This window comes from Bombus impatiens, unplaced genomic scaffold (genome assembly GCF_000188095.3).
Source record: "Bombus impatiens unplaced genomic scaffold, BIMP_2.2 scf_0064, whole genome shotgun sequence".
Classification (NCBI taxonomy): domain Eukaryota; kingdom Metazoa; phylum Arthropoda; class Insecta; order Hymenoptera; family Apidae; genus Bombus; species Bombus impatiens.
In genome coordinates this window covers 1,972,482-1,986,171 of record NT_176483.1, presented here as the reverse complement: position 1 = coordinate 1,986,171, position 13,690 = coordinate 1,972,482, and the positions used below count along the sequence as shown (strand labels likewise).

The following is a 13,690-nucleotide window of genomic DNA, read 5'->3' as shown; positions in this document are numbered from 1 at the left end:
ATTTAATTTTTTTACAAGTAGTTGAAATGAAAATATTACAATCCCGTTTAAAGTAAATGCTAAATCTTAAATAAGCTGTATCACAAATATATTTTAAATACTTTTTAAATAATAAATTACTAATTCTATTATTTCATGGCGGTGGTAAAAATCAATAATACGCATCATGATGTCCGCCGTTTTTGTTTCATACGTCGTTACGAATTTGTTTACTATCTTCATCAAATTAGATCCTTTGAATCTAATTGTTAGATTTACGAACGCTTAACACTATACACATACATATATGCTCTCTTCAAAATTATTGGAATCTAACATGATAAACCGATTCATGCAAATATCTTGAAACTGTATAAATATCTATCAAGAGTCTTTACTAAATAGGAAGGTAACAGTAACTTTTTACTTACGTATATAAGTATTTAGGTATATCTTTTTCCAATACGAACTCTAGTTATACGAATAAATTTATTAAATTGTTCAAGTATGTTGTACATATGTATATGTTTTCAACATCTTCGTCGAACACGTGGCTTTCGTGTCTGTGTCTATGTCATATGAGATGCGAGATTGTTTTCTTCGTTTTATTAAAAAAGGTATAAAGATTGGAATAATCGAATCGATCCAAGGAAATCTATTTATTCGCCTCTCTAAGACTACCATTAAACAACGCGAGATTACATTACATTACAACGAGTATTACATTGTGCCCTTCTATATATAATCGCATAAATATCATTAAGGAAGGTGACAATGTGTCTTTAAAAATATACGTAATATGATAGGTTTAATATAGAAATGGACGGTCCTGGCTTAGGATACTCGTATCATCTCCCTTCTGCAGGATGGAATTTTCGAGTTAGAAATGTACTTTCACAGTTCAGTGATCTCTTTAGTGAATTTAATAAATACATTGCACCTGCCTATCATCATGATCGGTGCGAAAGGTACTTTCCTCTGTTTCTATCAATTATTATGTACGTTCATATTGTTTACTAATAATGGTTTTATTTTTTAGATCAGTTCAAATGCGACTATATTCTATGCATAAGAGAGAATTTGTTATGGTGTTTGCTGCTTTTTTTGCATGTTTTGGATTAGCTGTATTTATTGGACTTGCAGGTAAGTAAGAAGTAGAAGGTATAATTTATAAAAATATGTTTTCTTTTGTCATTGTTATTCCTTTTATAATGATGATTTGTTATTAATATAGGCCCTCCTATCACTTCCACGAGCGAACAAAGAGCTCATGTAAATGGCAGTGAAGTTGCTACTGGTCCTTTTATGATGAAGACTCCACTATTATCTACGTACAGTCAACAGCTATGGGTCATCGCAAAGTTATTAACATCTAATAATGATGGTAATACAACTACAAAATGAAGAAATTTTTAAGAAATAATAAAATTGAGATTATATGTTTTGAATTTTACAGATGAAAGATATGACAAAAGTTTTCAAATAAGCATCTCTATAGATGGTATCACCATTGATCATAAACTCATACCTGTTTTGTCCTCAGAAGCTGGCCATAATAGGTACGTCTAGAACCTGTATAGCACAATTCACTGTTTGACAAGATTATACAATGTTAAATATTTACTATTGTGTGTTTTCTCTTTATAGAACCAGACACTTAAAATGTGAAAGACAAATGTGCGAAGAACTTGTAGTTGCTCATCTAGGATTTCTCGATTACAGTTATTACATTATTACTGTTCACTTTCATGGGCTCGAGAGCTTCCACCAACGCTATAACATACGCGATCTCACATTCTACGTCAGTAAGCACTATATGAAATAAAATGACTGTGTTATAAGATTTTTCAAAATCGAAATAATCGCATTTGATAATGTTCTTACCTGTTCATAGTTCAAGAATTACAATCCAGCGTTTACGGAGTTCGAGATTTGGTTTCGATTTATCTTTTTGTTAATTGCATTTGGAGTTATGGTAAAGAACAATTTTGTGTAATATATATTCGCATATTACTTGAAAGGAAACATTATGCCATATATGAATGTTATCAATTTTTAGTGCTGGTTTGGGCATTCTCTACGAAAGTACCAATTACACGATTGGTCAATAGAACAGAAATGGATCTCTATACTCCTTCCTTTGTTAATCTTGTATAATAGTAAGATGTTAAAAATTAACTTATGTTTTTACACATTTTCAAGAAACTAATTTATTTCACTTTCTTTATAGATCCATTATTTCCAATGACGTTTTTAGTGAACTCTTGGGTACCTGGTATGATAGATGCAATTTTACAGACGACGTTCCTTTGTGCAGTCCTCATGTTTTGGTTATGTGTTTACCATGGTTTAAGACAAGTATGACATTTCTTTAATTGATATGACCTAGCAGAATTTAAATCATGGTATTGTTTGTACTTATAAATCTTACATTTTAATAGAACGAAAGGCGTCTTATTACGTTTTATTTACCAAAAGTTTTGGTAGTGGGTTTACTATGGTGTTCCGCGTTTATTTTAGCAACATGGTTGCGCTGTACAGAATTAGAAGACCCCACTTATAATTATGTTCTAGATACATCAAATTATTTTGTAAGTTATCAAGATAATTGATAGTTAAATCTTTGGCATGCAACATTTTTAGTTGATACTTAAGGATCTATATGATTATAGGGTTTCAAGGTGTTCTTCTTCACAGTAGGAGGATTTTACATAGCATATCTTCTTCTTTTAATATTGAGAGCGTACAGCGAATTGAGATCCATGCCGTATTTTGGTATGATTTCAAATGATTTATTATCTTTCCCCTTTGTTTCTCTTTTTTCTATTCTGTTTCGGTTTTTCTTCATTTCTATGTTGTTTCTCAGATCTTCGTTTACGTTTCTTAACACTGCTTGCCGCTGTGGTTTCGTTGGTTTGTGGTTGTGTGACAGCGCGACAATTTGGAGCTGGTATTTTCGAAGACAGTTTTGCCTCTCGTCTCACCACCTATTATCGTTCATCCGCGCAATTTATGGCTTTATATGGTCTTCTAAATTTTTATCTATATACGATGGCTTATGTATATGCACCGGCGTATCAACAAGTATATGGTCAACGTGAGTATCTTTAAAAGAATAAAATATTCCTTCAGCAGATCATTGTATTATTAATTCAATCGACATTAGATTCTTCTATAACTAAGGACAACCCCACGTTTTCTATGATCAACGATTCCGACGAAGAAGTCATATATGGATCAGATGAAGAAAGTCGACGACCTTTAACGCGAACGTCACGAATTGTGAATAATAATAATTAATCGAATTAAATTTATTACTGTGAACGAAGAAGAAGCATTTTTAAAGCAAAGGATGCGGTAACGACATAATGTCAAAAATAGCAATCGTAAATATGTTGTAAAATAAAATACATGGAAACGAATAATTTATCCTAAGCGAAACTTAATACCATGTAATTCGTTATTTGCACGTATTTGTGTACATACAAGATGTATTATACTTTCATTCAATGCATAAAATTTTAATTACAAGTTACTTGTTACTTGACGTGTGATATTATGTATGTTTTTCTTATTTTTGATCGACTAATATATCAATAAGATATCTTAACTGTATTGTGTTAGAATGTCTGATGATAAATATAATAGAGATGTAAGTGCATCGAGTGACATGTGAAAACAAGCGTGAAAAAACGATCAAGTATATTTCGTCTCCGTAATGTTGGTCGTATGCGAGAACAAAGCGTTTATTGTATTCACTATTGCTCGCTAATACTAATGTATAATGTATGTAATTACTCTTGAATAACATAAATTGAGAACATTTTGTGTATTAACAGTTATAATTCTAAACTATAAGTCGAAAAGAGAATAACTGTTTTATTATTTTGTTATATTTTTGTCAAGTATCAAAATTATCTGTATAAATATGTTCTCCGATTGATATAAAACACATAAAAGTTTAGCGTATTTAATTGTCACAACTTTTAGCTTTTTTGCAAAAGCTACTATAAGAATACTCTTTTACATAGCAATTCATTGCAAAAACAAGAAATATAGCAAGACACGTATTAATATCAACCGATTCAAAATTTGAAAGACGGGGAAGAACGGAAATCAATGTGCTACACGGAAGTGTTATACATATGTATGTATTTACTACGTAGAAGCACGCGCGATATGCATGTGTGTGTGTAAGCCATATAATCATATAAAGTGTAACGTGTAACATTCATTTCGGATTGTTTGAATCATTATTAAAATAAATAACTCGTACCACATTTTACTTTTTCTCGGTAAGTTTAATACAATAATGTACCTGGTACATTTACTTACAATGTTCCGGTCAAAGTACATTGACTCACGTAAATAATTTGTTGTATATACGTATGTAAATGCGTTGGCTTGTGAAAGGTTATAACAAACAAAACTGTTAAGTCTCTAGAAATTACTATTAGTTTACTCTTTTGGACGTAAAATGATTATTTTCAAGTATAAATACTGATTAGTATCGTTTAAAATTCGATTGAAAGTAATGTATATAAAATTATTTTAGATAAACACGTTTATAGAAAATGCCGAAGTCAAAAGAGTTTGTTTACACGGATGACAGTAGTGATGAGGTATTGTTATCAAATTTTTAGTATATTTATATTAAATATTATATTATATTAAATTATATAAATAATGAACATGCATATGTTAGATAATATCGAATAAGATTGATATAGTACTCCTTTGAGTTTAAAATACATGTAAATACAGAACACATACATTATATATATTTTTTTTTTCTTTATTATATAAGGAAATAAAAACAAAGAGGCAAAAGAAAGAAATTGAGGACAAAAAAGGAAAGGTATCAAAAAAGATGCCAGAGAAAGAATCTAATAAAGATGAAGATACTGTATGGGATTTGGGAAATAATCGCCAAATTAGTATAAGAGACTTTAAAGGAAAATTATATGTTGACATCAGAGAAATGTATTACGATAAAGAAGCAAATTTAAAGCCTGGAAAGAAAGGTACTAATACATTTTTTGTATATGTTTATATGCCGTAAATAACAATGATTGAAAAATATTTTATTCTTTATGTAGGTATTTGCTTAAGCATAGGTCAATGGCAAAAGTTACTATCTGTTGTGGATGATGTCGATAAAGCAGTAAAGTCTAAATCCTGAATATTTATCTTCTTCTGTATCTAGTAAATATTTCAATGGTTTGGGATTATTGAATATGTAATACATGTTTCTATTACTATTTATAGACAAACTATACTACATTTTATATATAATCTTTAGTTACAGTCATGTATCGGTTTACGTTATATCCTTGAAATAGTATTTTCAATAAAACATGTTTTCCATCTTATGCATATGTCAAAACAATTTAAAAACTTATCACTACTTTTATCTTCTATTCACAAGATTAACTTTTATATAATACAACTATAATATTATTATAGTTTCTCAGGAAATTAAATAATAATAAAAATATACCGAATATTTATGTTGTACAGCATACACACACACGCGCGAGCGCTTGCTTGCTCACATACATATACACACACGTATGATGTTTCATGTTTCTGTACAATTTTAAAAAGTTAAAATACTTAATTATTGTTCATGCTGGCCCATGGACTGAAGTTAAAAACTTATCCAGATCTAAATTATTCAATAATGTTTGTGGATCTGTTGTGCATTGCTGTTTCTCAGTCTACGAATAAAAAGAAAAGGGAAAGAGACAAAGAATAACAGGTAAACTTTTTATGAAGTTTTATGAACGAACAAAGAAGCTTAAATTGATCACAAACCTGTTTGCTTTCTTTCAAATCTGAAACCTTCCTTTTTGAAATCTTTGCAGCAGTGTTGGCTGAAATTAGTAATTTATTAAATCTGTGCTATTAATAAACAAACTCAAATTACCTTAAACTAAAATTACCTTTATTAACTCCTCGAATTCCGTTTACGTTCAACCGTTTTTTACTATTGTGCAGTATCTTGTTATTTCTTTCATTCATGACAGTAGCAGTATTAATAGCGACTTTTTTTACACAATTTTTTGTGCACACAAATGATTCGTCCAAAGGAGACGAAGTTGCTAAAGGTTTCACGTGCATTCCCTTTTTGGTTGAAGTATCGATAAACGGGTTGTTCAGTGTTTCACAATTATTTTCATGCTTAATTGGTGATTTCTTGCTTCCTAATCTTTTTTTAGTCTTTGGCGGCAAATTAAATATCTCTTCATAGTCAGTGGCAGTCATTACTTTAATTGTTTCATCGCAATTTTTATCGTTCAAGACAATATTAATTTGGAATTCTAATTCATGATTGCTATGCCTACGCCTTCTTTTTTTGGAAGATGCATTATCGTCATATAGGAAATGATATTCTACCGAGTTAGGAATAGTTACATTAAGATCCATTTTACGATTATATTTCATACATTGAGATTCGACCATATGCTCGTGCTTATACGTGGGAACGAGCTGCAAACACTGAAGAACGCGCGATAAACTTTTTGGATTTTCCGAGTTGGTATTTTCTGTGATTGTACTTCTAACAGTATCGTGTATTTCAATAGGAGGAACATTATTATTCTTTTGATTAATTGAATATTCGATAGCATTTGATATCTCTTCCCTCCTAAATACTTGTTCCTCGTCACTAAACAAATCTCGCTTTACTTGATCAACTTTTGATTTTAATAAAGTACTTGTTGTTTTACCACTATTATAATTCGGGTATTCCCTTAACTTACATGTATTTTCTCCATTATAACTGCAGTTGTTTTTTGTACCACTGCATTCATTCCCACGTAAAATAACTTTATTAATGGTATTACTGTCGCCTTTTTCAATTTCCGTGTCAATCTCATTTTGCATTTCTGGATTCTCTGTCACATCTAATTCTACTATTCCTCTGTTTTCCGTAATTCTCGAGTTATAAGTTTGATTTTCCATTTTAAGCGCATTTGCTTGTTGATATACATTAACTTCAACGTCACTCATAATGTTATCAACCGCTATTTCGATGATTTTTTTGGTGTCATTTTCGAGTGCTAAATCATCATTTTGTACATGCTTATTGTTATTATCTTTTTCTTCTGAATCTTCCAAGCTATATAGTTTACTTTCTGATGCACCATCAATGGATAAATGCTTTGTGCATTTGTCATCGTTATTATTATTACTATTACTATTATTATTATTATGTTTATTATTGCTGCTACTAATGCTAGCATTACTAGCATCGTAGTTATTGATATTATTATTATCAGTGTCGTCACAATTATTGTCACTGCCATTACTAGATTTGTTGTTATTACTGTTGTTGTTGCTATTATTATTATTATTACTTTTATTATTTTGGTTATTATTAGAATGATTTGATTCTTCCATCCACTTTTTTCTTTTCTTCTTTCTTTTCATCTCACTGAATTTATTCTCACTCTTCTGACTATATTTGTGCTGATTGTTTTTTTTCTTTAAACTAATATTATTTTTACCCCGAAAAATGATTCGACCTTGCTGGCTTTTATCTCGGGTAAGATTAGCTTTAGGTATTTCACGAAATTTTGCTATCATACGTTGTCTTTTTGCCTCCAATTGGACAACTAACTTTTTATCTATAGTTAGAGATCTTTGCCTTTTTTCCATGGAAGAATGTTTTATGGATTTAGTTGGTTTAAAAGTAACCAAAGAATTCGATCTTAAATGTTGTATATTGATCACTTTGGGCTTCTGTTTAAATCTTTTATTTGTAGAATTTTCCATAATTAAACGTTGATTCGATTTGGACAACTTTCGATCTCCCGAAGTTATTAATGCGGAAATTTTCGAAGACAGATTAGTTAGATTCTCTATACCGATCTTTGAACTATTAGGAGTCTCAGAAATATCTACTTCATTCAAAGTTTCATCTTTGGCAGGTGTTTCTTTCGTATTAGTTTTACAATCCTCTTCATTCTTTAATATTGAAAACACTTTTGAGGGTGAAGATTCACATTTTCTTAAAGTAATAATTGCCTCTTCTGCATTGGTTGGTTTCATTTTTAATCCTAGAGTATTATTTTCTGAAATTGTTGGACATTCAGTTCTTTCTTCGTTTATTGTTTCTATAACATTTTTAATTTTGTGTGTCGAATCGCTGTTTGTATTGATACAAACTTGATTTGTAATATTTTTGCTTTTTTTATTAAAAGTTTTTAAACTAGTTAAAATAGTTGATGATGGTGACGATGATGGTGATGATGGTGGTGACGATGGTGGTGACGACGACGATGATGATGATGACGACGATGAAGACGATGACGACGACGACGAAGACGACGACGACGACGATGTTGACGAGGATCGGGATGAAGAGGAAGATGATATCGATGCATCGCTATCATACGATTCTTCGCTATTCGGCAAATATTTTTCATTATCGACATTCATTTTTTCATACATATCTTTATTCACGTTATGTTGTTGAGTAACACCATTCTCGATACAATCAGTTTTCGTATAATAAGTCGAATCTCTTGAATTAGCTGATATTTTAAGTTCTTTTATTGCTTCTTCTTTCGGCAAATTCTCTTTGATTACTTCGAACTGTGTTATTTCTAATTTCGTAGATACACAAGCTTGATACGTGTTCGTAGAATTGATAATGTTTTTCGATATAGATTGGTTTGTACATTGTAATGGTACTACGGATGATTTTTCGATATTATTATCCGGTTTTGTTTGTTTTTCATGTTGATTTTGCTCAGAAGTTGGTTTATAATACGGAGAACAAATATCAAATGTTTCTTTTTTTATATTGTCTGTGGTAGTTTCTTCCGAGATTTTTGGAGTCAATGCAATGCAAGGTGTTTTTGGAAATTCTGGTGTATTTATGAAAGAACGTATTTTACTAGAATCTTCGCTAAATTTAACAAACGGCGTTGCATTGCTGCTTGGACTGAGCAATCTTGGTGTTGGTGGAACACTAGAAGGATTTTCAAATTTTTTCGGTGTTTCGTGATCGATCATATTAGGTATTTGTACTAATTGCTGTGTAATATCGACAGAAGCTGTTGCAAGTTCTGAATGCCGTGTGATGTCTACGGAAACGATATCGTTCTCTAAATATGGTTTCCTCTCAATTTGATTGTATTTATTTAAATTGGTCTTCAACGTTTTCAATTGAGCATACTTTTTCATATTTTTCCTTTCGAATGATAAGTTATTGGTTGTTGTTGTTATCGTTGCATTTTCATGTAAATGATTACTCTTTGCTAATAATTGATGCTGAGCATTCTTCTGTTCAACAACAAGCTTACTTTTATTTACTGCTGGTTTCACGTTAGAAAAATTTGCTTCCAGAGTATTGTTAATCCCAGAATCTAGAAAGTTTTCCTTTGGTTCGGATGCGTTACGATCTATGCTTTTTATGCTCGATGATTCCATTACATTCCATTTTCCCATGGTACATTCGTTTTTTGCATCTTGCACAACGTTATTTTCCTTTGGCAAAATATTTTTACTTTTTCCTTTCGATGTGCGTAAATTGCGCTTGCCCTTCTTTGTCGGTGAGAGAACAATATTTGATTTAGCAGTCTTTGTAGAATTCGTTCTCTTGTTACTTGTGGATATCTTCGTTCCTTGGTGATCCTCGTCTATACCAATGTGTAGAGCTTTCCGTAAATCTGCATCCCATGTACCTTTCGTAAGTTCCAGCGACTTGGATTGGATCTTGACAAGTTTATTTTCCGAAGAAACGTTGATATTTGAACATGGAGGGACATCGCCTATAATTATCCCAAGTCCGTTATATTTCTCCCATTCGCCCATAAGCTTTGGTACTGGACTTCTCGTCGCTATCGGAAGTTGGCAATGTTTTAATGGAGTCTTAGTTTTATGAGTAGATGTGGTAGTATTAGAAAGCGGTGACGATTTGTAAAGAGTAGTTCTACATAAAGATGTAACGAGTTTTGCGGATTCCGAAGAAAAACGCCTCCCTTTGTTTTCATTGACCATTTTATCGGATACAGTTGTCTTCATCGGCGTGTTAAAATCAAGAGCTCTTATATGACTGTTTCTTCTTCTTGGTGTTGATAAACTTAATCTATAATTTTTCGATCTACTCCTCATCAACGACCTCGGAGTACGTTTATCAATGATATCACAATCGGTATTTTTTGAAGCTGAAAGATGGTGATCATTAACGATATTGTTCGTTTTTAACGGAGCAACAACTTTTGCATCCTGAATGACAGATGTCAAGTCAATATCTGATAAGTTTTGATTGCTCTTATTCCAATTGAATTTTATGTATGGAGATAATCCAGAAGTGGATAAGCTAATGTTATCTTCTATATTTATCATAGGCATGCTTGAACTATCTAGTAATGTTTTGGTGCTAGTTTCATTGCTATACAGGGTTATTGATTCTCCAGCAACTGATTTGACGGTATTGGACACTATGGGATTAGTAATTGAATTGCCAATAAAATTATTAATATTATGTGTGGTTCTGTTTTTCTCTTTATTATTGTTTATTTTGTTATTATCTTCTTTTTGAGATGTGTGTACTTTCGCGGTCGTGGTCGTGGTCGTTGCCGTAGTCGTTGCCGTTGTCGTCATCGTCGACTTCGTTGTTGTTGTTATTGTCGTCGTAGTTGTTATAGCGGTCATTGTTATTGCACAAGAAATACAGTTTTTTAAATCGTTTGACGTACCACAGAGTGGTGATGTTACTTTTTGAGCGACATTTACGGTTGTTAGATATAATGTTTCCACGAAATCTTTATTCGTTTTATTGATTATCGGTCCTTTGGGAACAATAGGAATGAACCTCGAATTTGTAGTAGATGTTATTGGACGAGTCAGCGGGTAAGAATTTACCGATAACATATTATTTATTTCTTCTTTCGAACATAGTACTAATGTTGGCATTGTTATTACGTTTTGTTCAGATGTATAATTATTTATGCTACCTTTTGGTTTCTGTTCTTTAAGCTTCGTATGTCGTAACCGTTTTACCGACGATCTTTTAATCTTTGACTCCATATTATCACCTTGAATCGTTGTAACAACGTTACTACCATCTTTTTGAGTAGCGTCAGTTGTTAATTTTCCAATTTGCCCTGTATCTTTATCAAGAGGAATTTGAAATGTTGGCAATTCTTTTTCGCTATTATTGTCTAATGTACATACAATTTCTTTCGTTCTTTTATCGTTTGCCGATTTGTCGTTAACGATATTTGCGTTTATTATACTTAATACTGCAGCGGCGTTTTGATCTTCCAACATATTATATTCTTTCTCTTGGTCACGTTGTTCGTCTTCATTACGAATATTTTGTTGTCTAGAAGAACTACGAAGTCTGTGCTTTAATGGAATATCTGTATTTACTGTTCCATCTAATTCTGTGGACGATTTGACATCTAATATTATAGATTCTAATGGATTATTGTTGTTTACAATCACTTCACTTTGTTTATCTTGTGAGCCATCAAGGAACTTTGCTTTTTGTTTAGCTTCGGTATCTTCATCATGACTTGCATCAGTTTCTGTGTGAGGCCCGATGATTTCTTCAAGAAACTTTTCAAACACAGGATCAGTCTCTGTTGCTTCAACTATTGATTTAATCGTGTTATTTAGTTCTGCCATAATAGAGGTGTTTGCTTCACCATTTAGAGGATCATTTAAATTTTCATCTTTCAATGACACATCTGTTGGAAGTATTGCTTTATTTATATTCTCAGCAATTCGCTCTTGTAACTCGATACGGTTTAACAGCTCTTTCGTTAATAACTATAATACAGATTACAAAAAGTTAAAAATCAATTGAGAAGTTATTATTATAGAAATCGTTAGTAGTATTATATTAATAATTAGTGATCGTTAGTAGTATTAGATATATCGTTATTATTACTTACACTAAGATTTTCTATTGGTTCATCATTACTTTCTGATTCAGATTCCAATGTATCGTATGGGATAGTTTGAACTTCTGCGCACGAGTAGCTCAATAATTCTTCCGTACTTGTCGCCGCGCTACACTTATCAAGCATGTGCAAATCTTTCATATCGTTTTCTGTACATGCATTACTTGTGACAATATCTTGTATGTTCTGAATGTTTATATCGCCGCCTAATTCAAGCATTAAGAGTTAAATGACAATTTCCACATTCCTTTACCCTTACTACTTAACTATGATTATACATATATGTCGAAAAATTATTATATTTATTGTATTACTGTTACTATTATTTTTGTCCTAATTATTGTTATCTTCAAATTGAACAAACCTTCATGTTGTTGTATACAGTTATTATATTTCTTCTCTTTGATATTAGTGATAGATTTTGGTAATTCTAATATATCCATATGACCTGGTAAACTTTCCAATGGAGTTGCTTCTACATTATCGAAATTATATGCTGTAGCAACAAAAAAACTGTTAGAAAATTATTAGAGAATCTCCTAATATCGTATGCATGTCCTTGACCTTGTACCTTTTGATGTACCTTGAGCAGAGGGTGAGTCAGGTTGTTGTGATGCGTTTAATGTTACTTTTGTACGTTTACATCGCTCGCGTTCATTATTACTATAACGTCTTTTACGTGTACTACTACTAGATATTATGGGAGAGCCATTGCCTATTTGAGAATTAGTCTGTAAATATGTAAATACGTGGTACAAAAGTAGCAGAATACATTACGATTATTAATATGGTATTATAGAAATACGAACAACATAACATTTAATTGTAATTAATAAATTTTTATAATTTGTATATACCTGTGAAAGAACATTAACTTTGTTAGCACTAAAATCTTGACCCCAAGATTCTCCAATAAGAAATTTCAACTGTTGGATTAAGTCTTCACAGTGCTTTGACTGCTCGTGATTAGCTATATTGCTAAGGTATTCATGAACTATAAAATAAATGCTAGTGGAATAAAACAAACGATATTTTTGTTCGGGAATTTTATATTTGTATTGAAATCTTACCAGTTGAATTAATAGCAAAAAATTTGTCAATGACATCTATTAAGGTCATTCCATTAACTTTAGCACTGAATCGTTTTCCATTTGAAATTACAGTACGGCACTCTTGTAAATGCGGAGAAGTCTCTAAAAATACTTTAGCAGCTTCCATACATGTTTGACTTTCAAGGTACCCTAAAATTGATTATTTAAAAACTCACAAATCATATGTAGGAAAATCCAATGAAACTTTTGAAAAATATATATACTATGTTGTGTAAATTATACATCCTTTATGCATATATATATGTATATGTTTAAAAATAAAACATCACTTGTTATAATAATGTTATATTTATTATATTTAATATTTGTGTGTATTTGGTGCAACATTGATTCATTCATTTGTGTAAAACGCGTTACTTTTCTTACGATATTTTAGTACATATAATTAAAGCAATATTATTATTATAAAATTCTAACATCTTGTCAAAGATGATATCACTGAATCTCTGTGTTTTATTACTATCTATATTCCCGCCAAATAATAGGTTATCATAATAGGACGCGTAAGATAAGTACATGTCATATTACCCTTACCAAAAACTAATCTAGCTATTTCCGAAGGTAATAATGTTTCCATAATGCTTATCGTCATTTGAAGTCTGCAATTATCATTGAAAAGTTATAATCATTTTTAGAAATGTTCAAACAAAACGTATCACAGCATAATGTACACTT

The 13,690-nt window shown here is 31.2% G+C and overlaps 3 protein-coding genes and 1 long non-coding RNA gene across 7 annotated transcripts; 2 read left to right on the top strand and 2 right to left on the bottom strand.

Annotated features, from left to right (window-relative positions):
• The first annotated feature begins 107 nt into the window (after window positions 1–107).
• Window positions 108–3,815, top strand: LOC100749033 (transmembrane protein 181). Of its 3 annotated transcripts, none has more exons than XM_012393993.3 (13): window positions 108–388; window positions 786–947; window positions 1,019–1,122; window positions 1,214–1,363; window positions 1,436–1,538; window positions 1,627–1,780; window positions 1,874–1,954; window positions 2,039–2,138; window positions 2,210–2,337; window positions 2,421–2,570; window positions 2,652–2,754; window positions 2,846–3,076; window positions 3,146–3,815. In XM_012393993.3, exons 2-13 carry the CDS (start codon window positions 799–801, stop codon window positions 3,277–3,279), a joined length of 1,587 nt encoding a protein of 528 aa, XP_012249416.1. In that variant the 5' UTR covers window positions 108–388; window positions 786–798; the 3' UTR covers window positions 3,280–3,815. The 3 variants fall into 3 exon arrangements, with proteins under 3 accessions (XP_012249416.1, XP_033180678.1, XP_033180677.1); XM_033324787.1 differs by having other exon boundaries at window positions 110–388; window positions 845–947; window positions 3,146–3,352; XM_033324786.1 differs by having other exon boundaries at window positions 110–388; window positions 818–947; window positions 3,146–3,352.
• LOC117152566 lies at window positions 1,677–2,162 on the bottom strand. Its single transcript, XR_004462957.1, has 2 exons — window positions 1,864–2,162; window positions 1,677–1,791 (listed from the first exon to the last, which is right to left on the bottom strand). It is a non-coding gene; the product is annotated as an uncharacterized LOC117152566 (long non-coding RNA).
• A 337-nt stretch (window positions 3,816–4,152) lies between the features above and the next one.
• Window positions 4,153–5,357, top strand: LOC100748914 (activated RNA polymerase II transcriptional coactivator p15). The gene is made up of 4 exons (XM_003485580.4): window positions 4,153–4,274; window positions 4,535–4,601; window positions 4,787–5,003; window positions 5,079–5,357. The coding sequence occupies exons 2-4, from the start codon at window positions 4,554–4,556 to the stop codon at window positions 5,159–5,161; spliced, it is 348 nt and encodes a 115-aa protein (XP_003485628.1). The 5' UTR covers window positions 4,153–4,274; window positions 4,535–4,553; the 3' UTR covers window positions 5,162–5,357.
• LOC100745359 (serine-rich adhesin for platelets-like) lies at window positions 5,345–13,686 on the bottom strand. 2 transcript variants are annotated; one of them, XM_024372365.2, is made up of 9 exons: window positions 13,550–13,686; window positions 12,974–13,144; window positions 12,761–12,897; window positions 12,475–12,634; window positions 12,268–12,399; window positions 11,895–12,109; window positions 5,925–11,769; window positions 5,797–5,855; window positions 5,345–5,699 (listed from the first exon to the last, which is right to left on the bottom strand). In XM_024372365.2, the coding sequence occupies exons 1-9, from the start codon at window positions 13,605–13,607 to the stop codon at window positions 5,607–5,609; spliced, it is 6,870 nt and encodes a 2,289-aa protein (XP_024228133.1). In that variant the 5' UTR covers window positions 13,608–13,686; the 3' UTR covers window positions 5,345–5,606. The 2 variants fall into 2 exon arrangements, with proteins under 2 accessions (XP_024228133.1, XP_033180667.1); XM_033324776.1 differs by having other exon boundaries at window positions 12,487–12,634.
• Window positions 13,687–13,690: the final 4 nt, after the last annotated feature.

Coding starts and splice junctions, on each gene's coding strand:
- LOC100749033 (XM_012393993.3), top strand. CDS start 799: ATGGACGGTCCTGGCTTAGGATACTCGTATCATCTCCCTTCTGCAGGA. Junction 1,781..1,873: donor TACGCGATCTCACATTCTAC/GTCAGTAAGCAC, acceptor ACCTGTTCATAG/TTCAAGAATTACAATCCAGC. Junction 2,571..2,651: donor TAGATACATCAAATTATTTT/GTAAGTTATCAA, acceptor ATATGATTATAG/GGTTTCAAGGTGTTCTTCTT.
- LOC100748914 (XM_003485580.4), top strand. CDS start 4,554: ATGCCGAAGTCAAAAGAGTTTGTTTACACGGATGACAGTAGTGATGAG. Junction 4,602..4,786: donor CGGATGACAGTAGTGATGAG/GTATTGTTATCA, acceptor TTATTATATAAG/GAAATAAAAACAAAGAGGCA. Junction 5,004..5,078: donor TTTAAAGCCTGGAAAGAAAG/GTACTAATACAT, acceptor TTCTTTATGTAG/GTATTTGCTTAAGCATAGGT.
- LOC100745359 (XM_024372365.2), bottom strand. CDS start 13,607: ATGACGATAAGCATTATGGAAACATTATTACCTTCGGAAATAGCTAGA. Junction 12,110..12,267: donor CTGTATACAACAACATGAAG/GTTTGTTCAATT, acceptor TGCTTGAATTAG/GCGGCGATATAAACATTCAG. Junction 11,770..11,894: donor AACCAATAGAAAATCTTAGT/GTAAGTAATAAT, acceptor TCTGTATTATAG/TTATTAACGAAAGAGCTGTT.